The 26,064-nt window shown below is 38.7% G+C and overlaps 2 protein-coding genes across 2 annotated transcripts in view; one reads left to right on the forward strand and one right to left on the reverse strand.

Moving 5' to 3' along the window:
* Positions 1–9,404, forward strand: KNOP1 (lysine rich nucleolar protein 1). The gene is made up of 5 exons (XM_009281622.2): positions 1–71; positions 827–2,231; positions 5,981–6,049; positions 6,547–6,624; positions 9,028–9,404. The coding sequence occupies exons 2-5, from the start codon at positions 828–830 to the stop codon at positions 9,337–9,339; spliced, it is 1,863 nt and encodes a 620-aa protein (XP_009279897.1). The 5' UTR covers positions 1–71; position 827; the 3' UTR covers positions 9,340–9,404.
* A 3,113-nt stretch (positions 9,405–12,517) lies between these two features.
* The window catches only part of CUNH16orf62 (chromosome unknown C16orf62 homolog), a 56,929-nt gene continuing 43,382 nt past the window's right edge, over positions 12,518–26,064 (reverse strand). Inside the window, exons 27-31 of the mRNA XM_009281624.2 lie at positions 25,874–26,013; positions 23,739–23,904; positions 21,817–21,935; positions 13,919–14,065; positions 12,518–13,280 (exon numbers count right to left, since the gene is read on the reverse strand). Coding sequence (XP_009279899.2) covers positions 13,182–13,280; positions 13,919–14,065; positions 21,817–21,935; positions 23,739–23,904; positions 25,874–26,013 — 671 coding nt within the window. The 3' untranslated portion in view covers positions 12,518–13,181. The remainder of the gene's footprint in view (positions 13,281–13,918; positions 14,066–21,816; positions 21,936–23,738; positions 23,905–25,873; positions 26,014–26,064) is intronic.

The following is a 26,064-nucleotide window of genomic DNA, read 5'->3' on the forward strand; positions in this document are numbered from 1 at the left end:
TCTGGCAGGGGCGGGCGGCGGCGGTCACAGGCATCTGCTGGCTTTATTTGAAAGCCCTGGCAAGCGTGCAGGTAACCGGTATAGGTATATTATGGTATACTTGGATTTTTTTTTTTAAAGGATTCTGACAGGGTGCCTTACAAGAGGCGCTTAAAGAAATCCTGTGGATTAGTTATTGATTAAAAGATGGGAAAACAAGTAGGAATAAATAGGTTTCTCAGCAAAGACAGGGAGTGTCACCAGATGGGTCCCAAAGGCTTCTCTGCTGTAACCTGCTCATAGGCATAAATGTCCCGAGAAAGGAAGCGGATAGCAAGGATGAGAAATCACAAACAGAAGCAAATTCAGGGTAATGACTAAGGTGCCTTAAAAGGATCTTTTAATGCTAAGTGGGCAATAAAGTGAAATTCAATGCTAAATAAGTGAAAAGTCATACGTAGGTGGAAAACCATCTTAACTATACTTACCCATTTATATATATGTATGTGTCTTGTCATTTAGGAAAGATTTTTAGAGGGTAGATATTTCTGTGAAAATGTCATGCTCAGCAGCTGTCAAAAAGACAAACAAAATTACAAACTAACTAGGACAGCAAAAAAGAACAAGACAAAAAATCACCCCTTCACCACTCCAGTAGACTGTATTTTCAGTCCTGCATGCAGTTCTGGTTCCCTCCCATCACAGAAAGTGGATTGTGAGATAGGAAAAAGAGTGTCAGGGACAATGAAAGATATGGAATGGTTTCAAAATAAAAGACGATCAAATAGACTAGGACTTGTGTCATCTTGTTGAAGTGGTGTGCTAACATCTTCATTTCATTTTTTAGAATGATAATAAAGAAAAAGATAAAAGAAGTTCATGAGGAACCTGTACAGAAAAAGAAAAAGGTGAAAAGTAGCAGGAGCCAGACTATCATTAAAATTGAGAAAGATGTTCAAACTGTTACTAAAACTGAGGATGATGACCAGCTTGAGACAAAAACAAAGGTAAGGAAAAAGGAAAATTTAAAAGAAGATGAATGTTTAGACCAATTAGAACTGAAGAAGAAGAAGAAAAAAGAGAAAAAGAGAGTTGGCTCTGAATTACTGAAAGAAGCACATTCAGAAAGCTTTGTGAATGTAGAAGGCCATCTGGATTCAGAACCTCAAGAAGAATCAGAGGAACAAATTAAAATTCTCAAAAAGAAGAAAAAAAAAGTCCAATGTCATTCCTCCTTATCATTGGAGAATAATCAGAGTAGTGATACGGAGTTTTCAAATCATCATACAGATGGTACTAAGGAAAATGAATTTGCTTTTAAAAAAAGCACAAAGAATACTGCTTTGAATTCGGAATTGGATGGTGAAGTAACTAAGAAAAAAAAGAAGAAACGCATTTTTTCTTTAGCATTAGAAGATATCCAGGACAGTGAACATAAACAGTCTGAAGAAGTTTGTAAAAAAACACACAAATACATTTCACAAAAAAAAGCTTTTACTGGCGAAAACCATGGAACAGATATTGTCCAGAATGATGGGGAGAGTTATGTGAGAAGAAGGAAGAGGAAGAAAAAGAAAGATAAGTCTGACTCCTTTTTACTACCAGCAGATAATCAGGACAACATCCATGGAGTTCCTGATAGCCCCATTGCATTAAATGACTTCAGAAAAAGGCAAAGAAAGAATTTCCAGGAAATTACATTGACAAATAGAGAGGAAGAGGACATTACTGAGAACTCTGGAGGTATCAGATTGACCAAGAGGAAGAAGAAGAGAAGCAAAGATGTTTCCTCCTTAACATGTGAAGATGATCAAGACTGCAGTCACAGAGTTCCTGATAAGCATCTCCCTGCACAGCAAAAAGTTGAGTCAGAGGAAGAAGAACTTTCTGGAAAAAAATGCAGGAAGAATATCAAGGACAATAATGAAGTAATCAAGAAGAAAAAGAAGATTCAGAAAGAGGAGGAAACAACATATTCAAAAGTTTCTTTAAACAATGACAGTGCATCTAAAAGCCAAAAAATAACACCACTAGAAAGCAATAAGAACAACGAGAGTGAAATGAAGCGAGCTGAATGTGTCACAGGGGATGTTGTAGATAGGGTATTATGCAATAGTAATCATATGCTCGGTGACAGAAAAAGGAAGAAAAGAAAAAAAGTACCACCACAGGACTCTGCTGAAGAACAAGGTTCAAAAGCAAATGCAAAAAATAAAAAGATCAAAAGAGAAGACATGGGAAATGAGGCACTGGTAAGTTGTAAAGAAGAGGGTATCTTTGCACCCTCCTGCCAAGGAATTGGAAGCTTTTTAGGTAGACAGTATCCTATTTTGCAGGCTGTTCTGCCTGTTCAGACCCTTAGGTTACATTTAGGTCAATAGGGGCCCTCCTCAGGGTTTTAAGAAGCAGGATCAGCTGATCTGTTGATTTCAGCACGTAATAGTTGTGAAACACGGGAAAGTATTTTTTACTGCCTACTGCTGTAGTCATCTAGTGTTTCAATTGTGAAAATGTAAATGTTACAACTAACAGCAAGTATTGGCACAAAAAAACCTAATATATACAGTCATAAATGTTCTATCCCTCCTTCAGTTGCTCTTAGCAAAGTAGCAACACTCCTGTAAAATAGGATTTTAATACTATGTCATTTAACCTGAGCAGGCTGGTAACGTTGGCAGCATGAGTGCATCTAACTGTGTTTATTAGACTTTTACTCAAGCTTTTGCTGCTGTCACTGCTGGAATTGCACAGTGTAGAAACAAGGGGGAAATTTAGCCAAAATCTGTTGTCTAACTTGGACAAAACTTTAGAGAAGATCCTAAGAATCCTAAGTGTAGACTAGGCCTAGAGCATTGATGTATAAATTCTGATAGAAAATACTACAGAACAACCTAAACACAAATTCTTAATTTAAAAAATAAATCTATGCAAGAAAATAAACAGATATAAGAGCTGTGTAAATTATAACAAGGTAACTGGAATTGTATCCAGACTGACTGTTAAAGGAAATCCCATCCCAGAGCCTTGCAGTACTGCCATTTCTGAGATGAAACAAACATGGAGAGGAACTGATGAAAGATTTGAAATACAGAGGTTTCTTCTCTGATTTTTTTTTTTCCCCAAAAAAAAATTATACTATTAAGATCTGGTTTTATTGCTTTAACTTTTTTTTTTTAAACTTTTTTAATCTGATTAGGGTCATATTTTAAAGCTATTTAAGTGCCTAGAGTTAGTACCTACATGCCTAACGTCTGTTGTTATCATTGGGAATTAAGCTGTGAGATGCTGAGAAATTCAGTAGGTATCTATCTGTATTTTTAGCTGCTTAAGAAACTTTGAAAATAGCTCATTGCAAGTCATTAGGAGCTTGTTTTTATTTTCATAGGTAATGGGAAACTGCACTCCAGTTGTTTTTTATCAAGAACTTTGAATGCTTGGCTTGTTTAAAAGTCAAGCAGTAGTTAATAAAGCATCACTGAAGATTTTTGTAAACTAGGCATAGAGCGGGCCATAGCGCTAGCTGCCTCTCAAGCACACTTCATGGTGTGCTTTGCTTTGTTATGCACTCATATATGCAGTTTCTTCATGTTCTGTGGAAACCTGGCAGCTTTCTGGGGTCTAGTGCTAATAATTAAATATAGATTTATATAAGCAGGTTCTTCAGCCTTCATGGAGACCCAGATACAGGCTTTTTCCACAAAGGTTTGTGTTGGGAGTGGGTATGCTTATCAGTCATTAGGTGAGCAGATGTTTGGGGCTTTTTACTTAGGTTTCTCCTTCTAACCTTTCAAAGGACAAGGTGGTTTTACCGCTGGGATATATTTTCTAATTAAATTGACATTGCCTTTTTGAGACTGTTAGACATTATTTGGATTCTTGCAGCTGCTCACATTCTGTGGAGGCAAGATAAGCCTAACAATGACAAGTAAACTTGCATGACCATTACAATGGAAAACACAGCAAATACCTTGCAAACAATAGAAGGGTGTAGGGTAGTGCATGTTTTGTTTCTCTTTCCCATATTCAGCTCTGTCCTTTAATAATAAAAAGTACTTCAGAGAAATTCTCCTGAAGATTGAGAAGTTTGGGTAAATCAGTTCTAGAGAAATCTAGTTCTTGCCAGGCCAAAAGACACTGCTGTAATAAACGGCTGATAATGTCAGTCTTGCATTTAACTGTACCATAGTCCTGAACCATTTTCTAGTCTACAGTGTGTCACACACACTGCTGCCTGCCTTGAAAAAATCCTGTTGGGCTTGTGCAGCAAGCAAAAGAGTAAGTTTTTAAAGACAAGGTGGAGTGATACCCACTTAATACCAATGAATGATTGATGTTTTTCCCATTGGATGCCATTACAGTCAACTTGGGCAGACTGAGGAAGAGTGAGGACTCAGTTTACTTCTTTGAAATTGTTTGTCTGCAGATAGCATAATCCTACCACGTGTGAATGTGCTCCCCTTCCGTGAAGTTGGGGGAAGATTGACACACCTCCAGAGGGGTTAATAATTGCCACACAGTAGCCTTCAGCAGGTCAGTGATGTGCTGTGAATTAGCAGGGATGGGGCTGCACCCTTCCTCCTTGTCTGCCACTTCACCTTCCGGCTAAAAAAAAGTATGTTGCAGCTGTTTGCAGAATCCTGTCACGACAGTTTTCCTGCTTGTTTTAATAGATCTGAAAAGACAGTACCAGGCCATCTAGAAGTAAATTGGGGTGGTTTTTTTGGTTTTTTCTTTTCATCCAAGGGAATGAGCTCTCCTTATTGCAGACAGTGTTCTCGCCGTTTTTAATGGTGCATGTACTTGTGTGTGTGTGAAATCAATGTATAAAAGGTAGCTTTGGAAAACGAGGTAAATCATTCATGACTTTAAATAAAACTGTAAACCCTCAAAAAAGTAACAGCAGCTTCTGCTGACAGAAGTATGTTACAAATCTTTTCCTTGTCTTAGTGTTCCCTTGCTATTTCGTGCTTGGATTATTGTTAGCTGTATTAATAGATCATCCCTTTGGCCACCTTTTCCAGGCTGGTCTAAAGCTTATGGCTCTAATTTACCACTATCCTGGACTTATTATTTATCCTGTTACAGTGGATGCCCAAAAATCTTATCCTTATTACAAATTTGGAAAAGAAAGGCTGAGGGCAATGATCTAGAAATGCCAGTCAATGGGAGTGAAAGCTGCTGAAGGGCTGCACTTTGTGGAAGAGTTATCAGTATCTGACTGCTTGTGGACTCTGCCACTGATTTACCTCTTCCATCCTGCCCATCCATTCCTGCTGTAGCTGCTCCGTCTCTTCACATCAGCTCCCTGTTCCTTGCTCTCAAATGTGGAACTAAAGTGCTGTTTGCTGCCATTGTAGGAGACACTTTATGTATGTGTCACGCCTCTTCTCGTGCTCTTTCCAGACTGGAAGCTCCTTGGAGACCATCATCTACTCTGCATTTGTACAAGGCTAAGCACAATGCAGCTGCTTCTTGATTGGTTTTGTTTGTTTGTTTGTTTGTTTGTGGTTTTTAAGTGGCTAGTGGGATCAACATGCTTCAAGCTTGTCCTGTGCATTCAGAGGGGCCATTATCATACGACCATTTTTTACATTTTTTTTTACTTTAGCTCTTTCTGTCCCTCATTTAAAGTATAAATTTCAAGTTTTATGAAACTGTTTAATTTGAAATGACCCTGCCTGCAAACGTTACTATATGTGCCAGTGATGTTGGCAAGTCCATTTTAATGTGTGAATTTAAAAAAAAATCCCTTACTATCCTTTTTTAACAAAGAGGATATCTCCTCAACTTTCTGTTGTGCAAGCCTTGGGGAGAAAGTACCTGCAAAGAAATGCACAGGCTTAATTGGCATTTCCAGCTTAGATCTGACTATTTCTTCTTTTGCCAAAATAGTACTACTGTATTGCTTAGTGTTTTTACTACTTTTGTGGTCAGAGCTGCGTAAATTCTAATTAACCAGAATGGATAAAAATATTCATACAAGCTTTTTCCTGTTTTACAGGAACATGTGGATGATGTAACTATTGTGCAGGAAAAAAAAGGAAACTGTGATGAAGTTAACGTAGACAAGGTATGCTTTGTCTTAACTGTGTAAGATTTAAAGCAAGTCAGCATTTAAGGTATGCACAGAATTTGTAACAAAAAACCTGCTTGGTTGCTCATCTATGCCAAGATTTCTCTAAAAAGAGCTCTGCTTAAAATGTGCTTTGCCTTCCATGGTTAAGTCCAAAATGTACAGCTCCAGTCAATGTCAGAAGCTTCTAAGTAGCTTATTAAGTTAAATACAGGTTTCTTTGCCTCTCATCAAGTTGGCAGTTTCAGTGTAGCTGTTACCTGCAGTTAGAAGATTAAACATATCTGATACAGCAAAATGTTCATTTAAAATACTCCTAGAAAAATCAGTTCTCGAGTGTGTAAAAGAATCACATGCAACTTTCTAATTATCCTTGCAAATTTCTGAAGATAACTAATTATTTCATTCTTCCCTTATCTTTTCACTGTGAATTAAATTAACTGTCATGTAACACACAGGAGATAGTGTCTTGTGCTGTTTTTTCTGCATGCTAGGTGAGGCGGCAGGCTCTGCAAGAAGAAATCGATAGAGAATCTGGCAAAACTAAAGTTTTCAGTCCCAAAGTGGAACGGGTACGTATGAAATTAGACCTTGATCTGATGGAAATATTGTGTCCCGGAGCAAGTTCCTGAAAAAAGCACTGCACTCTTTTTTGTATGTGGCTCAGGTACATGGCTTGGCACAACAGTCTTCCTTCTGACTGTAAATTTAAGGTCATGCTATAGAAGAAGTTAGTACAATCCCAAGAGAGTCTGGGAGCTGACCAGTGAACTCCCAACAGCAGTTGGCATTGTACAGAGATCTAATTCCCATCATCAGTCCTCAAAAGCAACATTTTCTCTGCTTCCTCTGGAGAATGAGCCATTACAAATTGCTACAGAAGCATTTTCTGCTTACTGTGAAATATAAATAATTCTAGGCTATGGATATAGCAGTCACTGAATTGTTTCTGAATTGTTATCTGGAAGACTTTGCAGACATTCAGAAACAGGTGCACATGGAAAGGTAAAAGGGGTGACAACTGATAATGCATGTGTGTGATATTTACAGGCAGCCCTCTCCTAACTTCTACATCTTTCCTCCACCTCTGAAAGATGATTCTTCATTCTTTGCTTTTGCATCCTACTCAGCCTGCCTCCTGACAGGTTTACAGTAAAGTAGTGGAAACTGTTGCAGTAGTGTTTAGCAGGGGTAATAAGATTTAGGAGGAGAGAAAGCTTTGCTAGTAATTCAGGATTCTTAGTTGTCTTGCAAGACTGCCAGTATGCCTAGAAAGTTGGAATATACCTCAAACAAATCCCAGAAACAACTCCTGTAGGTTTTTACATAGTGGGAGGCAGACTGCAATAGCTCTGTAACTGCAACTGTCTAATAGTCTCTGAAGTCACTGAGAAAAATGACATCCTTGGCAGGGGATCTCAGTTCTTTGGTGCTGATCTGTCTCTGTTTAGTAGTATGCAGAAGAATAGAAGCTATGAAAACTAATTCATCCGCTTCACAAAGAGCTGGAAATGCTGCAGCAAAAGCTATGTGTAATGCCTGCCAGCAATTCACTTAAAAAAGAAATTACAGGGTTTGACAAGCCATAATTATTTTTGCATCTGTGCAGATGTCTCCCATTCCAAAGGGAGGACATATATATACACATGTATGTGTGCATGCATCTGTGTCACAGACCTGGGCTTATACAGCAACTTGTCTTTGAGCAAGGTAAAAATACTGAAGTATCATGGATAGCTTTCTTTTAATAGCAGGTATTCTGGCCTGTGATAGTGAATGATACTCCAGCCTTGCATTTTTTTAACTTAAAAAACCTGCTACAGCTTGCCTGCAATATTGTGTAGCATGCTGCGTGTCATGTTGGCTGTCTAGTGGAGAATGACTGTTTTATGCAAGCTACAACTGTTCAGTTGGAAGGATTTCAGGCTTACATAAACACACTGCTAAATTCACATTTTTTCCTCTGATGTAGCCAGCTCAGTCTATTTAATTAATGACGAAACATTCTTCCATTTAATACCACCCCCAATTTTAAAGAAAAATTAGGAGTAGCAGTCCCGCCAGAAATAGTTATAAATGACTGCAGAGCTCCTAGCTATAGCTCAGGAGTCAAGTAAGATCCTTAGATAATGAAGCCTGTTCCTAAGTAAGCCAAAAGTTCATAAACTTTGTAAATCATATGATGTATTTTGGGTTATCCACCAACGGTTGAATTCTGATTTTACTTGGACATTACTTATACTCTCAGAAAGGAGCCAGTATCTGCACACAAAAGAAAAATCCTGAAGGAGTGAACTAGTTCAAAGAATACAGTGAAAGGCAGAGGAAAGGAATGGCAAACTGCGAGGGAGGGGAGGCTTGAAGAGTACTATATTTAGTCCTGTTGGATAAGGGTATGCCCTCAGTTTTTGCACCCTTGCAATATTAGTGGTCATTAGTGGGATGAGAATGCAAATATTACTTAAAGCAAATGAGCCAGATTGAACACTATCTCCAAAACTAACATAACAAAACACTGCTGAGAACAACAGCTACCTAACTAGGCAGTAGGAAAATGAAAAGATAACCGTACGAAGTGACAGAGTGAAAGAGAAAGAGGATTAAGTCTGACAATTGCCTTAGAATAAGAGAAATGATTGGGCAACGTCTGGCTCTTTGAGCTAGGTAAATATTATCCAGAGAGCAGAAAAGTCAAGATTCCTAAAGACAGAGGGAAAGGAGATTCTGAAAGCACATTAAACTCTGTCTCCAGGTTAAATGAACTGAAATGCTAATGAAGATGAACTCATGCAGGGTTACATCATTCTTTTATCACGTCCTTTGAGAGGTACTACCTGTGGAATGACTGCTTCCCAGCTCTGTCAAACCTGTCAGGTTTTTGTAGCTGGTTCTGTTCTCATGGTACACAGCCAGAAATTGTCTTCCTTGATCTTGGTATTATTTAATTTTAGTGTTAACCTTGTTTTGCTTCACAGGATACAAAGTTCGGCCAGTGGAGTACAGCTGCTTTTCAAAGTTCTGAGGAAGAAATGAAGTTTTTTAGACTGATGGGTGGCTTTAAAAAGGGCTCTGTGGCTATCGGAAATCTCTCAGCCACTACAAACAAACCGAACATGGCTCTGAACAGGGAAGGGGAGGAAAAGTTACAGCAGGCTCTGAAGATGGAATTTGATAAAGCAATGGACTTGAAGCAACACAGAGGAATCGGTCTTGGATTTCAACCTGCTGCCAACAAAAAAGTATACATAGACAAATATACATCTAGATCTATAAAATTTGAAGATTAAAACTCTGAAGTAATAAAAGGAATGAAAATTCAACAGGCAAATTTCTTTTCACTTTCACATCTTTTTACTTGAAATAAAATACAAAATGTTTAAGAAGTTTGATTTATGAGGCACTTTTAGTACAAGTTTTCAACTGCATACGCCAGATTATGTGGAGCTGGGTCCTCACTTCAGCTAAACAGTAAGTTTTTGAAACCGTTGCAATGTTTTCTACAGGGCAAGAGACAGCCTCCTTCAAAGACTGAAGATATGTGGGCAATGCCTGCAACAAGTTGAAACGTAGTAAATTTTTGTTTAAATTGCCGATTTCATAAACTTATTTTTAGCTACATCTTAGTGATTCAGAAGGATTTTAGTGTTCTGTAAAATCTTCACATTTTTACACTCAGTGACTGGTACAAAGTGATGGCGTTTTACTTTGAAGAAACACTACTGGTATGCCTACAAATGTGATGAGGGGAGACTTTTAACTCAGAAAGTAATTTCTTAAATATTAGCATCTTCATTATAATAATGAATAACGTTGAACATCCTCTATATTTTAACTATGCTCTGGCAGTTGGGATTTTCAAGCAGCAGCTGTTAATCTGTAAATGCAAGTAAACGCCTTCTGGATAGCAGCACCAAATATATGGATCTAGACTTCCTAAATTATAGAGAGCAAGGTAATTTTAATAATGTGCTTATTGGGTTCATCATGCATCAGTCTGAATGAAATTTCTAACCTTTGGATTTTCAGACAACTTGCACTTTCACTGGCTTTGTAATAAGAGTACAAAATACGAGACTGCATTTGTCTATGTTGTGTTCAGAATTCAAGGGTCCAAAGCAGTCTATCAGTGTCTTGCTTGAAGTTACAAGAAGTCAGTGAAAACAGTGTCATGTATTTTATTACTGGCTGTGATATTTGTTATGGGAGACAGTGTTGTTAAGTTTCAGTGTAGCTCTGGTTCTCAAGCAGAACAAGGTGACCATCTCTTATGTCCATGCCTGCTGTAGTGTTAACAGTGGCTGACTTGCAGGGGAACACCAGCCCCCCAGAATTAGGTTACTATTTCTACCTAGCCAGCTCATTGTTTTTCTTGAGGCCGAATTACCTATCCTTTTTGATAAGATCACGCCAACTGAACTACTAAATTTCTTGCTCTTTTAAGGCAACCTCATTTTCCACAATAGTCTTTTCCAGTGGACCGCTCCACCTGAAAGCAGCTGCCTCCAGCAGAAAATACACTTAAGAGCAGTTGGTTCCAATGCATTTTGGGCAACTCCTGAGGTGAAGTGAAAATTATGCAGAGGCTCCAGCTTAAGGGGTTGCCATGAATCCATTCCCATACCTGGGAAGAGGGAGATGCTGAACCACTTCCTGCAGGGTCTGAACTTGTCTTTGAGGAAACCGTCTCCTTTAAAGTGTCATTTAAAATCACCAGTACCTCAGGGTGAGTCTGTTTTGCACCAGTGCTCTCAAAGCTCAGCGACTGGCTTCAGCTGGCCCTTCTGGGCTTCAGCTGTTGCTTTACTTAAATTCAGGTCGTGGAGGTTCTATTTTCTGATTTAAGACAAATGCTGAATGGAGGCCCTCAGCTACTTGCCTGGCAAAAAAAATGAGTTAAAATAAAGGAACAGGTAGGAAAATGTCAACAAGTGACTTCATTTAGGAGGAGAGGGACAGCACGTACAGCTTTCTTCTGCAGAGCCGGTCTTAGAGGGGTAGCGACTGGTCTTGCACTGCCACTGACGAAGATGCTGAAGGTGATATTAGTCCTAGCCTCTTTTCCCATCTAGAACTGCGTAATGTATACCAGTGTGTTGCTCGACTATAGCTTTGTGGATGGCCTGGCACCTTGCTCTTGATAATACTGTGCACATGAAAATGTCGTAGTTTGAAAAACAAGACACATGATACCTGGGGAAAAAACTGTCAACTCTTTTCAAGCAGTCAAACTTGGTCTGGCCTGTATATTTGCTATATACAGAAGAAAGAGGAGGTCTATAATAAGTAGAGTGCTTTAACTAAAAATAATTTTGCTCTAACATGGAAGTAAGCCAAAAACAGTTTATTAGAGTGGCTGTGTTAGCTTTTAAGCTAGATGTTTAGAGTTTGCTCCTGATAACTAACCAGAGCTTTCTGCCTGTTGCTGAGCTATTTTTGCACTAATAAAACCAGTAGTAAAACATTTGAAAGCATTTCTCATGGCGGTCTTGCATCAATAAAGAAACCAAAGTTACACTGTGCTCAAAACGCAAAAATTGGTGCCTATATGGGGAAGAGGAACAGTTGGGACAGTTGTAAGCCTACCGTAAGAGCTTCCATTTTACAGAATCTGGAACAACTCCACGCTGGGTTTGGGTTTAGAGCAGTACATTCGCCCCCAGAGGGCAACTTCTGCCATATCACAGCTGCTTAGTGTGACCCGCTTGGCAGTTTAGAGAGCTCAGAGTTTAATCCCACTTACCCAGTTCATGGTTTATGTTTCCAAGCCCAAAAGGAAGAATCATCTACGTGCTGTTGAGAGTTGTTTTGTGCAGCTGCGACAAGAAGGAAAGCTAAATTAAAGTGGGACATGATAACATATGCAGTACTATCATTTCATTATCTATGTGCACTTTATACAGAATTATTTAAGGAAAGTCAGTATAATTAAAATAGCTATGTAACTAAAGGTTGGAAAGGTTCTGTATCAAGTTGATACCACTTCATAATTGTCTTGTATTCCTGCAATTTTACTCAGCTTACACATGTAGTCTGTACCAGGACCAAAGGGTCCTAGTTCAGTTCTTTACAACCTTAACACAAAATATGTATTTTAGATGTACCCTGCTTCAATAACCACTGAGGAGATGAAAAACATGCAACATGAATGGTTTAATAATTTGGGTGGTATTTATTATCAGCTTGCTAACTCCTTAAATATATGGTTCTAGCAAAACTGATTACTCGTTTAGCCTTAATAAAATAAAACTTCTGTGCAAAAATATATCTTATATAAGGATTTAGCTCATTAAAACACTTACCACTAAGCAAAAGCAGCAATAGATGCAAGATCTCAACATGGTTCCTTACCATGGGACAGAAGTGGTGAGAGTGAAATTTATGTAATAGCAATACATGTAATTAAATTCCACAAGGGTAAGGTGATAAATTTGTATATGCAAAGAAACTCCCCCAGAACAAACATGAACTGCAAATTGTTTTATTCAGTGATACAGTGTACTTTGTGAATATAGAACACTTTGCATACATATCCATTTTCCTTTGCAGACAGCACTTAAAAGATTCCTTCCATTTTACAAAACACCACTGAACTAAAATGAAAGCATAAACATGTCTGTGAAAATGTATTGTACAAATTAGAACAGTAACACCTCGGCCATTTTTCTCTTCCACTGGAACTGACCAGACAAATGTTGGCAGCATCCCAAAGCAGAAGGATGACTTAGTAGGATTATTATATTGAAATGCTGCTTTCTACACAGGAGAAACTATTCTGCAAGTGGGATGAAGTTTGGAGGCTGTGAATTGATCCATGGAGATTATCTTCTTCCTTTGTTGCTAAAATGACAACAGATTAGATTTCAAAAGGCTTTTGCAACCATAGAGGTTCAAAATACCCTTTACTGAATCTAAATCAGCATTTAAAATAAGAATATAGTGGTAAAACTGGAAACAGAAATTCAGGTTAAATTATTGCACTCAGAACAGTTTTACCTGTGTCCAAGTAAATCTGTCACACTAAGTAAAATAAAAATACACTGAACTCCTCCAGTCAAAATCTACATCAGTGATTTTTGGCCTTGGCTACATGCTCTCTGGTACGGATGACTCCTTGGAAAAGAGGCATTCATCAGGTCCTAGACTGCAGAGGAAGCCGAAGGGCCAAGTCTGTGAAGTGACTCATTTCAGGTTGTTTGCTTCGCCTCTTGATGTATTCTAGCGTTTTCACCTGGGTATGAAAAGAAAGATATTTCGAGATTTTTAGTGTCTTTGTCTTTTCTCATTTCATAGGCCATCATTTAATCTATGTGAAGGTGTTTTAATAGACACTCTCATGATTTTCCCTAAATTTCACTGGCTACACGAGCACTTGCATTTCTTACTCCAGAGCTCGTTATCATGTATATCTTTCTTAAAGGCTCTAGAATGCCCACTTTCCAAGCTTACACCATGCAGTTCCTCTACTAAATAAAAATGCTGTATTTCTCTTTAAGATATTTTTCTGTACTGAAAAATAACATCCAACGTTTCCAGGTTCCTTAATGTGTGAAATACATTTAAAAGTGCTAAGTGCTTAAAGTTATAGCATCCAACGTTTCCAGGTTCCTTAATGTGTGAAATACATTTAAAAGTGCTAGAAAAATACAGACCACTTGAAATAAGAGAAGCTGCTTATTCATTAAGAAGCATTTAAAAAATAAGGGTGGGGGTTTTTAAGCTCTTTTAATTTTTTTTTTTTTTTTTAAAGAGAGCAACGTGTAAAGAGATTAGGTTTATTCAGATCAAGAAAATGTTACTTTTTCCCAAATGAGGAGTTGAAAAAGCTCTTAAGAACTAAAATTTCTCTGCATTATCTGTTTTCCTTACCATAGTCTTGGTGTCAGCAAAGCCATGTTTCTGAGCAAGATTCCAGAGATTGACTGAAAGCTGGTTTAGTTTGTTGTTTCGTAGATCCCCATGAGCTAGAATAGTGTTAAAGAAATAGAGTGCCAACTGGCTCTGTCGCTTTAGGGTCTATAATGAAAAACAAAAAATTCCTATATTACCATATAGTCATCCCAAAATATCCAGCATAACCTCGCCGAGTTTTCTGAACTCTCAGAAGTGTAAGGGGCAGATACTTGTTCTGTAATACACACAGCAATAATTACAGACACAAGAATACGCGCATAGTTTCCATGTTCCATTCAAAATGCAACAAGTAGTGATAGTCATGGATCAACCTAAGTTGCTGTAAATAAAATACTTACACAAGACTCCTACATCTCATACCACTTTGGCACAGCACAGTATGTAGCTCTGACATTTTTAACTCAAGACTCGCTACAACTGCACAGAAATCACCCTCCCACCAACCAACCTTTCACTTAACATCACCATGGCTATATATTTTTTAGAGAGAGCACTATCATAAATCTAGATTAATGCAATTTCAGGCTTTTTCCAGCAGTCTATTCTACTTTTATTTATTTGAACAAAGATGTTTTTTCCCTGCTATTCTTTCACTGAAACTTTGGTGATACCAACATATTTGCACCATATTTGCAGCTAAAATTGCTGAGGAGGGACCTTGAGGAGGACCCCTGCTTCATGGTAATCTACCACGGAGGAGCACCATGCCCTTCAGCCTCTATGGAGGAGTTCTGGGGCACAGACAATCCTGCGCTAAGCTTACAGGGTGCTACCACCCTGATTTGGGGTGAGTGGAAAACAGAATTAATTAAAATGCTATTGCAGATTCTGCCTATTCCTACAGAGTAAGTTTTAAAAGGCTAAAAGGATGAATTATTATTGGAGGCATCTGAGATGTAGTATTTGTTTATACTGCTTTGCTGCAGCTGTCCTTTATTTTTTGCTCAAGAAAGACCATTGATAAAATCATAGCTCCATCTTACACAGAAACCACAGCAGCAGAATAGTAGTTAAAACTATCAGCTGAACACCTTGGTTAATGAACTTAATACTTCACTTTAGCCCTCTCAGTTCAATACACGTTAGGGTAGCTAATATACAGCGTTCAGATACGAAGTTACAGGAAGACTGAGGCAGAGATTGGGGTAAGAGGAGTGCAGTGATCTCTGTGACTTGTGCACTCCTGACATGATGCCAATGCAGCCATGCAGCCTCTCCCCTTTCCCTAAGGGACTGAAAGTAAATTAATTTCCCTTCTCACTGCCAGCAGAAGAGAGGTCAGATGCTATTAATCAAAGAAATGGCACACACTAAGCTATCAGTCCTCCAAATAAATATGGAAAAGGAGAAAGCCATGCCATTAAAGAATTGGCTAACTAGAAAAGAGGACACTGCATGCCCCAAACTAGAAGCATCAGACTGCTACTGTATGTATGTGACCCGCACAGTAGATTTGTACATGCAGAACAAATCTGACACATCAGAAACCATGTGCACACACACGCATGCATATGCAATGCCCAGAGCTGCTCAAGGCCCCAGGAGAAGTTCCCTAAGCATTAAATTAATTACATGAAACTACCAAGAAGACAGCTCTTCCTGTAACAGTTATCCACATTAGCAATTTCCATCCCAATAGCTCCAAAACATGTTTATAGGCTAAAACTACAACCATCATTTGGGTGCATTAAACTGTACTCCCTACCAGATAGAGAAATACAATTGATCAGTCTAGTCCAGTAGTATTAACACAAAGAGCAGAAATACAACTCAAAAAGACCAGAAAACGGAAAGTAGTTATGCTTAAATGCTTAAACATTACTGTAGTATTTCTCTTGTAGGACTAATATCCTTCATGGAAAAACAGATATAGTGTACAGCCAGCTAGACCATGTTTTGCCACATTATTCACAAGGCATCCTGCCACATCACCATGTATCCTGGATTAACAAAATAACCTATATTACCTATAATTTTTTTTCCTGTTGACCATCTAATGCCTGTGTGTCTTCTGCTGAATACAAACTTCAAAGAGGTTCCTGGGAATTGCTGAGAGGTTTCCTCACAAGAAGTGGGACAGTTAAATTATTGGGCAGAATGCAAAAGCAGCAGTACTCCAGTCTGAATACCAGCTAGCGAGGTTTTCCAGGCGGTATCAACGCAAATACAAAATCCATTCTTTAAAATAAGGATGACATTTTGACTAATTTGAAACATATGTACTTCAAAAAGGATCATACTTCAAAAAGGATCTAGAAACACATTAAAAAGCTAGAAGAATGAGATGAGCACTAACTCTGATTGTATTGGGATAGGTATAACAGACAGGATTTTGGCATCTAGTCATCAGTTACACAATGCAAAGTGGAGAGAGAGGCAGGCTCAGGTGTGCAGTAAATCCCACCACATCTGAAAACAAACAAGAGTCAGACAAGGCTTCATATGATGATGCACAGGAATGTTTGTGTAACATGGCACTGACCTCCAACCCAAGGGAGACATCTATGCCAGCATGCTGCCAGGCCTGCTGACATAACTGAGATTGAATTGTGGGTAGAACTCCAACTCACAGGATGTATTCACAGGCAGCAAGGAGAAAGCAACAGCTCAGCTATTTGGCAACCACATACATCATGGGACTATCAATTCCCACACCAAAAAGAATTGCCAGCCTTCCAGGCAGTGCGCTTTCCATAATCTTGGAATAATGCTGATGACAACGAAACAAAGAACAAACAACATCATCCCAGAACGTGACCCCCTTGTGTCCTAGCCCCTCCACCAAAGTGCAGAGCAATGTCCAAATTTCATACAGCATAACAGAAAAAAAATAGGATCTTTCATATAATGGACCATGTAACTTTGTATTTCACAAAATTCTGGCTAGCAATTAAAATATTCATTCCTGTCTTTCAGTGACTTTTGCCAGATGTCTATGTCATAAGGATACCTTGAGCCTTCTGTTAGAAAAGCATTTGTGTATTGAGATACATTGCTCCTCTGAAGGTGAGTCTAGCCTGCTGCTGTTCCCGTGTACAGCTTTAAAATAACTGGCTCTGATACTTGTTAACAGTCTATCTGTGGCAGCACAGAGCTCAGCATGGGCTGTAAGGCTCCTCCAAGGTACTACATATACCAGTCTAGGCCGAGTCTCCATGCTGATATAGCATCTGTTTGCTAGTATTACCTGAATTATCTAGGCTGAAATTAATTCCAGCACTACTGTGATGCTGCTGGTTACATCCTTGTGATCCAAATCGAGATACTCCTAAAGAAAGCCATGACAGGCAGCCTTGCCTTTCCTTGAAAGCTCTCACATGAAGCCCTTTGGGAACCTTTTAACATCTGTTAGTTCACTGGAAAAGATCACAAGCTGCATGGGACAGACCAGGTTCTCAACTCTCTCGTTACACAACTGTCCTTACATGGGATAAATGAAGCACCTAACACCAACGGCAGCTAATACAAGTTCATTTATAATAAAAGGAAATAATAATTTGAGAAAACACCAAGAACCAAGCTGCAGCTGGGAGCTCATATACCACACAAGAGGATGCATATGCCCTATTTCACCACTCCTCTAGCACACTGAGATGGTCAGAAGAGAAAGTGCTTTCTTTTGGATACAATCCTTGAAAGAGCAGTCCAGAAACTCCCTCTAGATTACTCAGAGTCTCAGTGACAGCTTCTGCTGGCTCAGGATGCAGTAACACACCTCTTAGTTATGGCAGGCTGAAACATTTTACCCCTAGCTCTATACTGGCACCATGGTAGGTTCATCTCTATTTCAGAGTCCTTAACCCATTTTTAAAGCTTTCAATATTCATAGTGCTGCTCACATCAGTTTGATGTCCCTCTAAAATTAATCCAACAAAGATGTGCTCCATGTGGAACTTGCAGTTCATGGAGAATCAGACTATACCTTCCAAAGCCATACTCAGTAATCCTGCTGTAGGCCATTAGCAGAATCCTAATTTATTTGTTTCGGTTTACACCATTTACCAAGTATCTTACAAACATGCAGAAACAATGTTCCAAATCAAACTATTTCTAGTCTTTGAACTCCACCAGCATGCCAGAGACAATGGTGTAATAAAAGGATTAATCTGGGAGTTAGGACTCTCCAACTCTGAGACAAAGAAGTGGAGTTGATATGCACTCACCAGCCACAGTTCCTCATTGCAATGCACCCATCCTCTTGCTGGGTCATCAGCAGGCAAGCTGCAAGCATGCCAAAACAGGTACCTCCACCACCTGCAATGTCTTCTGGAAAATGCAGCAGGTAAATTCCCTTGCCTCCCTCCTCCCAAAGAGGAATTAAATGTTTAACCACCTTTAGAAAATCTTGGCCAATGACACAAAATCCTTCAGGATGAGCAACCTCTTCTCAATTTAAAACACACCCACACACAAACAGAGAACTATGTCCAACTCTGCTTGTAGTTCAGTATTCAAACACATGTGAAATCAACTGAAGTTTTTATAAGTTTATATAAAATCAAAAGTCAGTTGTGGTGAAAGAAGCCTCAAGAGCATACCCAGGAATTGCTTTCTACAGCTCCATTTTTGATACTTACTATAAAAAGTCCAGTATCTATCATATGGCACACAGGAAGACTGCCATCCTAACATGGCACTGCCGGGGACACAACAACATGCTCTTAATGTTTTGGATCAACAGTGGTGTTTGAACAAAACATACTCCGTCTGGACATCTATCACTGAGTAGCAAGAAGCAAGGTATTTACATTTCTAAGAAACCTGGTGCATAAGATTAGTCTTCCACCCACACAAAGGCAGAGAGGATTCACTGATACATGCTCTCATGATCAGCAACTGCTTCAACTTTACAGAACGGTCCAGAACTGAAAATTTCCATTCAAACACCGTAACATAAATGAAGTATTCTCTAATATTGCAAAAAGACCACGCTGTATTAACATAAGATGCATTGTTCTCTTCCAAATTGCCATCTTGGTGAAAGCATTTTATTGTGAGAAAAATTTATTTTCCTTTATAGCTTTTAAAGCAAATGAACCAATAAAACCCCAGTATCATCAGAGGCTTGTTCATTTAAATGAGCAGTCAAGCAGATGAATAATAAAAGGTCACCAACACTGAAGCAATACAAATACCACAGTGATTTTATGATCGGTTCTACGTTAGCACAAATGGAGGTCTCTGACAATATTCTCATCACCCCTTTCCTCAGCAACAACAGCTTCCTCAAAAAAACATTCATTCTTACAAAACAATTTTTATCTAAATTTCTCAAGGACTTTTACTCAACAAAGCAAAATAAGTGCTCCCCCCCTTTGTAAATAAGGATGGACAGAGGAGTAAATCCAAGGCTGCAGAGGCAAAGGCAGGGCAAGGAACTATATCCATGCTGCTGTGCTGGTTTTGGCTGGGACAGAGTTAATTTTCTTCAGAGTAGCTGGTATGGGACTATGTTTTGGATTTGTGCTGGAAACAGTGTTGATAACACAGGGATGTTTTCGTTGTTGCTGAGCAGTGCTGACACAGAGTCAAGGCCTTTTCTGCCTCTCACCCCACCCCACCAGCGAGTGCTGGGGGTGCACAAGAAGTTGGGAGGGGACACAGCCGGGACAGCTGACCCCAACTGACCACAGGGATATCCCACACCATATGGCGTCATGCTCAGCATATAAAGCCAGGGGAAGAAGAAGGAAGGGGGGATGTTCGGAGTGATGGTGTTTGTCTTCCCAAGTCACCGTTACGTGTGATGGAGCCCTGCTTTCCTGGAGGTGGCTAAACACCTGCCTGCCGATGGGAAGCAGTCCTAGTCCTTGACTAGTGTAAGCACTACTTAGCAACAACTAAAACATCAGTCTGTTATCAACATTATTCTCATACTAAATCCAAAACACAGCACTGTACCAGCTACTAGGAAGAAGAATTAATTCTATCCCAGCCGATACCAGGACAGAATGAATTCCTTGTTTTGCTTTGCTTGCACGCACGGCTTTTGCTTTACTTATTAAACTGTCTTTATCTCAACCCACGAGTTTTGTTACCCTTCCGATTCTCTCCCCCATCCCACCAGGAGGGGGAGTAAGTGAGTGGCTGGGTGGTGCTTAGTTGCCGTCTGGGGTTAAACCACGACAGCTGCTTAGCTTTAAATCCAGTTTTCTATGCACCAACTGCTTCAGTGAAATAACACAGGATCTCATTACTCAAAGTATTAAGCTTGAAAGCAGGAAAAAAAAAAAGCCTTTCAGAAACCACAGATTTCAAGCACTACAAACATTCCTACCCACATACTCCATATAGGAGTCACATGCAAAAAATCCTCAATATACAACCCACGGTCCTGAAAACTCTGTTAAAAATCTCCTTCCAATACCCGCTTGGACATTCTTAGCTGTGCAAGAATGGTTGTTTTCTGCTATTGTTCTGAAAAAGAACTGCTATTCACCGTGCTGATGTGTACAATGATGTAGAGGCATTTGAGCAAAGGATTTATTCATCTTACATCTCTACAATTGCTCAAAGAAGGATAAACAGGATAGCAAAAGGAGAGAAAAGGCTAAACTTAGCATAGTGTCCTCCAAATATGTATCACTTAACACATTCTGTATTGGCAAACACTACAGGCTACTGTGCAAACAGGCTATCTAAAAAATTCCATCAAATTAATCATCCCCTGCCTTCCCATTTCAGTCTACAAGCCACAAGATTTCTATCATTATACAGCAGTTTAGTAAGCGGTGATTAGGATGTTGTGGAGGGGTTCAATCTCAGAAACAGGTACATTAGCAGAACAGTAAGTTCTCATTATTTCAGTAATACTGAAAACATTAGTCACCCGCCTTTCATATACAATCCATTAAGCTGTATTTGATCTCTCAGAGCCTCTGAACTCCAATCAAGAAATCCAATAAGCTGCCTAGAGTTTTCTTTATTTTATATTGAACAAATATAACCCTGTACTAAAAACAAGGTAAAGCCAAAAGACCTTTTCTCTCCCTCTGCACCTCTCTCCTGACTTCATCCTAGCGTCTGGGATGCAAAACTTTTACAAATCAAAGGTGGTTTCCACTGTATTTTACCCAGTAACAGACTAACTGTGAATTTTCACTTGGCCCATTACAGAATTGGACATTTCAGGCTACTGTTAACTTCGTTGGCAAGAAAATACAGTTTATTTACAGAGAGAGAAAGGTGACAGCCAGGAGGAAACAACAGGAAGGACGGACACGGAGCAGATTTTAGGCATAACTATACTGCAATCAAAGGAGTGACTGTGGCACTGTCTCCAATTCTCTAGCTTAGGCCAATAATTGCAATACCAGCACCATGGAGCTCATTATAGGCAGAAAGACTCTCATAAGAAAAAAAAAAAAAATTGTCCCACACTGAGCATCATATTTCCATAACCAAACTACACCAGGACTCAAGCCGGTTAATTTAAAGCTAACTCTAACCTCACTATGCTGTTCTGCAATCATCATTCTGTACTGCAGCAGAATCACATCCTTTGGTGCACTGCCACAGTCGATACCACAGAGTATACCAGAGTAGCTTTTACTGCTTGTCGGTTCTATCAGGCTATCCATGTACAGCATACAGTTAAGCAGGTAACTTTAGCCTGCATCTTAAAAATGTATTATAATTGCTACGTGATCTCTTTCACATCATTAGGTCTTTCCACCACAAGCTTGCCTACGTGATTGACTCACTTTTTAAACAAGTAAAATTACCTAATTTCCTCTCGTTGCAAGGTTCCTGGAGCTTTCCAAAAGACCAATGCCTGGTCAAGAAGGTGGTCCGTTTATTCAACTCCAAAGCAATTTTGGTTTTGTATTGATTCAAACTGAGTAAGAACATACCTCCTCTTTTCCAAGGGTTTTCAGATGATCCAGGATCTGTGCTATCACTGTTTCACAGAGTTTATTAATTTCAGCCAGGAACTTGGAGTCTCCACCATACAGGGTATCATTGGAATCAACTGCAGAGATGAATTCAAGCTTAGGTCTGGCTAAAGAGTTATGCATTTGTTTGCTACTGAAAACACCAGCTATTTATAGAAGACCAGGTTTGGAAGTCATAAAATGACCCTCCTCCATGAAACACAAACAGAACAATCTTGTTTAAGTGCCTACCACTTGGTTGCCTACTATGTCCTCTTGATTTTAGGAACGAAACACTGAAAAGAATCTTCTAGCTTAAAGCCAGTCCTGTATTCCTGGATGCAGCCAGGTTCAAAAATAACTGCTAGACTTAAATGTAAAGCAACATATAGTGTCAATTTTCACTTATTCCACAGAGACAGACTCCTCGCTCCCATCAGTTTAGAAGAGTATGGCCATTGTCTTCAATGGCAGCAGGACTGGGCCAAACAGTTTATGTTTTACTTAGTGAAAACAACAAGATTTTCAAAGGAAACTGCATTTTAATTTTTTTTTTTTCCTAAAATAAAACCTTGATTACATCAAAGTCACAGAGAGAAATCCAGAAAGTGTATTTTCAATTTCAAAGCCCTTGAAGGATTTTGTGGAGGGAGAGCTCTTGAAGATTTTAGAGCTTATATAATTGTGATTTTAAACATGTGTTTTGGCCTTGTTTATTTATAATGTTTTACTAAGAAGTAAGCTACAAGAAATTTGTAAGTTTAAGTGTGTTCTGGGTAAATCAGAGAGCACATAAGATAAATGGTGATCCCCTGTTCCCGAGTAAACTTCATTTTAAGAAGCTAAGGTACATGGTCCACCTAGAAAAAAAACATCACCCAACTACAGGGGAAAAATTACTAATCGATATTTCCATGCTTCTCTCCATTGAAGTCTAATTCATTTAAATTTCTCATCTTGGGATTATGCAGTTATTTTGGTCATATAAAAAAATGGAATGAAAGAAAAAGCAGCTAAACCACATTTCCTTACAGAATTTGAACAGCAGATTTACTATAGAGTAGTTGTTCAACTGACAACTATTTTATGTGCTGCTAACTACAAGAGATATTCTTGTCATGGTTGGTAACTCTGACAGACTATTCACCAGAAGAACTGCAGAATATGTTCCAGCCTGCCTCTTCGTGAAAGCCCTGTGCAACTAAGAGAAAAAGCCAAACTAGCTTGGCCCCTCAGACTAACTATCTTACCAGCATGCTTTAAAAGATTCGATTAATAGTCTACCTTAATTTAGTAACCTCTCTATGATCAGAAGGCAAACACTCAAATTTTAGAGCAATCAAAATATTACTACAAAAAGACTACAGCCTTTTTATAAAATGCAAAATCTTTAGAATTTTTTTTTCTACCTATTCTGAAGATTTTTGTAAGTTACCACAATTTCCAAAACTGAAAGCCTGCCTTCAAAGCAGCAAATACATCATTTAAATAAAGAAGACTAGGCATTGCATTCTGAAAACTGGAGTTGTTAATAAATGTGAATGAAACACCAACGATAAGTACAAATCAAGTTGATACTTTAGACTAAAAGAAAACCCTCCATATGTATAAAGTTCTAATATTTACTTGAAAAGTTCACAGTTCTAAGTATTTGCATCAACACCACCAGGAACAAACTAAGTAAACCACTCTGCACAGATTCAGTTCAAAGAACAGACTGTACATCTGTTTGGCAGCCACCTCCTGCGATTATTTTGTTACAATATCTGCACCTGCATAGGAAAAGAATCCGTTCTGTAAGGTTGACTACCACTAATCTTCATTAACTAGGTATGGTGATAACACAATACTACAAATTGCACAGTGGAATGCAAGGATCCAGAGCCACCCTTATGTATTACCTTTATCTACATGGTAGATATATGCTTCTTGAGTCATTGCAGACAGCAGATGCAAAACATTAGTATAAATCCTGACTTTGTCATCACTGTTATCCTCCCAAGTATAATCCTGGATCACATTTAGTAATCCTCGCACAAGAAACAACACTCCTTGTTCTGGATGGTCCTACAGAGAAGAAAAGAAATAAGTCAAAAACAACTACACAACAACCCCAAAACAAAAATGGGATTATTTGCGGTCATTCAGGGGTTTAGAGTCACAATATTAGCCCTATAAAAGCAAAAACTACAATATAATTAAAGCTGACGACTACTTTTCTGAAGTGTGCTTCCTGCAAATCCTTTTAAAAATTTCTTCCAGTTTCCTTCTAAAATGCCCATTTGACCCATAATCATGAACTTGATCTAGGCAGCCTTCACAGACAAACTTTGAAATGCTTTGTTCTCTAGTCACGGGGGTGGGTACTACAAAATTAATTGTCAGCTTCTTAACAGCTAAGCCTCTAAAATTAAACACACTGGGTAGGATTTTTTTTATTCAAATAATGTCAGTAAGCTATAGAAACAAGTATATTACTCATATAATTATGAGATTCAGAAGAACACCTACACTGGGAAGTCAAAGTTACAGACAATCAACAATCTTTTAATATGAAAGGAATATAATTATAAAGACATCTCCTTTACATAATCTATGAGTTTTTGCAAGCAGTTTTAATACTGCACCCAGCTTATTTCAAGCTGGCAGTTGGTGCAACGATACCAACATACGTAGGACAAATCACAGTCCACTGGGGACATTTCCTTCTGATCATGTATCCTGTAAAGTAAATAGGAGAAAAAATTATGGAAGCTGATTTCTGAATCCTGGTTATTTCATTGCAAGTTCTTCTCCATTACTGAATCTGAGAGGTTGGATCTCCCTCCTTCAATCATCTGTTAATGATCTGAGTAATTTCTCTGAGGAGCATCCAGTTCTGGCATAAGTCTTCCTTCAAAGCCTTACTTATGCAGTCAGTGGACAGCAAAAACATGTCACAATGGCAACTAGCCTTTCCCTTCTAACAACACAGCACCTCCACACTGCTGAACATGCATGGCTTGGGAGACCCCTTCCATGGGAAAAAGGAGAATACACTGCTCTGTTTATGAACATTTGGACAGCACTATACTGTGTGCTGCTTCACCAAACATAGTCAAAGAAAAAAGGAAGGAGGAAACCATAAGGAATATTTCAGTGAGGAGGAACAACCTACTTTCTCCAAGAATAAGTGAATAAACCTCAGAAGTTTTCTTTTTTTTTTTTTTAAAAACATGCCATGATACTAAGCCAACCCTTGCTGGGGAAGAAGAATCTTCTCAGAGAGGGCCAGAGATATTAACAGAGGGAGGTAAAAATCTTCAAGCATTAGGTTTCCACTGCAGTGAAATCTTGTGAGTGTCTGTCTGTCTGTCTTCTCTAAGGTCAATAAAATACTTTGGTTATGTAAGTTTTATCTCAGGTCTTCCAGATTAGTTTACAATTTTTCCTCATCTTTTAGCTATAGCTGAATATATAGGAAGGAAAATCACATATATATATCTATCTATTTAAACTTGACAATTGGTTAAAAATTTGAAGGGTATAGAACGGTAGTATTTTGTGAAATATTCATCAGAAGAGGAAGGTTATGCCAAAACACATCTTCTAATTATTGTTTTCACTCAAAAGATTAGGCAACCTATAACAAAGAAACTAACAGAAACTAGAGCTCTATATTTTTCCCCTCCTTAGGTATTAGGTTTTATGAGCGCTCAGCTAAAATACCACTTTTCTGCAAGGATCTATTAAAACAGTAAATGATGTTTACACAGTTAAATGGTGGCAAGATTTCATTCTATCTCAAATCCAGTTAAGTACAAGGTGCTACTGAGAGAGGCAACACTGTACCTCAACCTCCAAACAATTGTTCTACCTCCCTATTTTGCACTGGGGTGAGTGATTTTGCAGCCAATGAGCAAATCGGTTCAGCTTGCTCATGGAAGACTAACCACTGCATCTCCCACTCCCAAAAGTCCAGTCTACTCTAAATTTTTAAACAGGAAAGTCAAAATAGTCTACGAGCCTATGTGCTATTCATACACACACAACTTACCGGAACAACTAATAATGTGGAAAAAAAATTACAAAGGAATTCCAGGAGGAAGGCATCAGAAGGTCGCATCTTTCCATCTACGCTGATCATTTTTGGCACTTCAGGAACAAGGCTCACTGCAGCTTTGAAAAAAGCATCAGCTACAAAATAAAAACATAGTTGCTGTATTATCACTCCAACTGCAATGGCAG

Source organism: Aptenodytes forsteri, unplaced genomic scaffold (assembly GCF_000699145.1).
Source record: "Aptenodytes forsteri isolate BGI_AS27 unplaced genomic scaffold, ASM69914v1 Scaffold84, whole genome shotgun sequence".
Lineage (NCBI taxonomy): Eukaryota > Metazoa > Chordata > Aves > Sphenisciformes > Spheniscidae > Aptenodytes > Aptenodytes forsteri.

What these genes read in the sequence shown, in the direction of transcription:
- KNOP1 (XM_009281622.2), top strand. Translation starts at nt 828, where the DNA reads ATGATAATAAAGAAAAAGATAAAAGAAGTTCATGAGGAACCTGTACAG. An exon ending in ACATGGGAAATGAGGCACTG is followed by an intron (nt 2,232 to 5,980) that starts GTAAGTTGTAAA and finishes CCTGTTTTACAG; the next exon opens with GAACATGTGGATGATGTAAC. An exon ending in TCAGTCCCAAAGTGGAACGG is followed by an intron (nt 6,625 to 9,027) that starts GTACGTATGAAA and finishes TTTGCTTCACAG; the next exon opens with GATACAAAGTTCGGCCAGTG.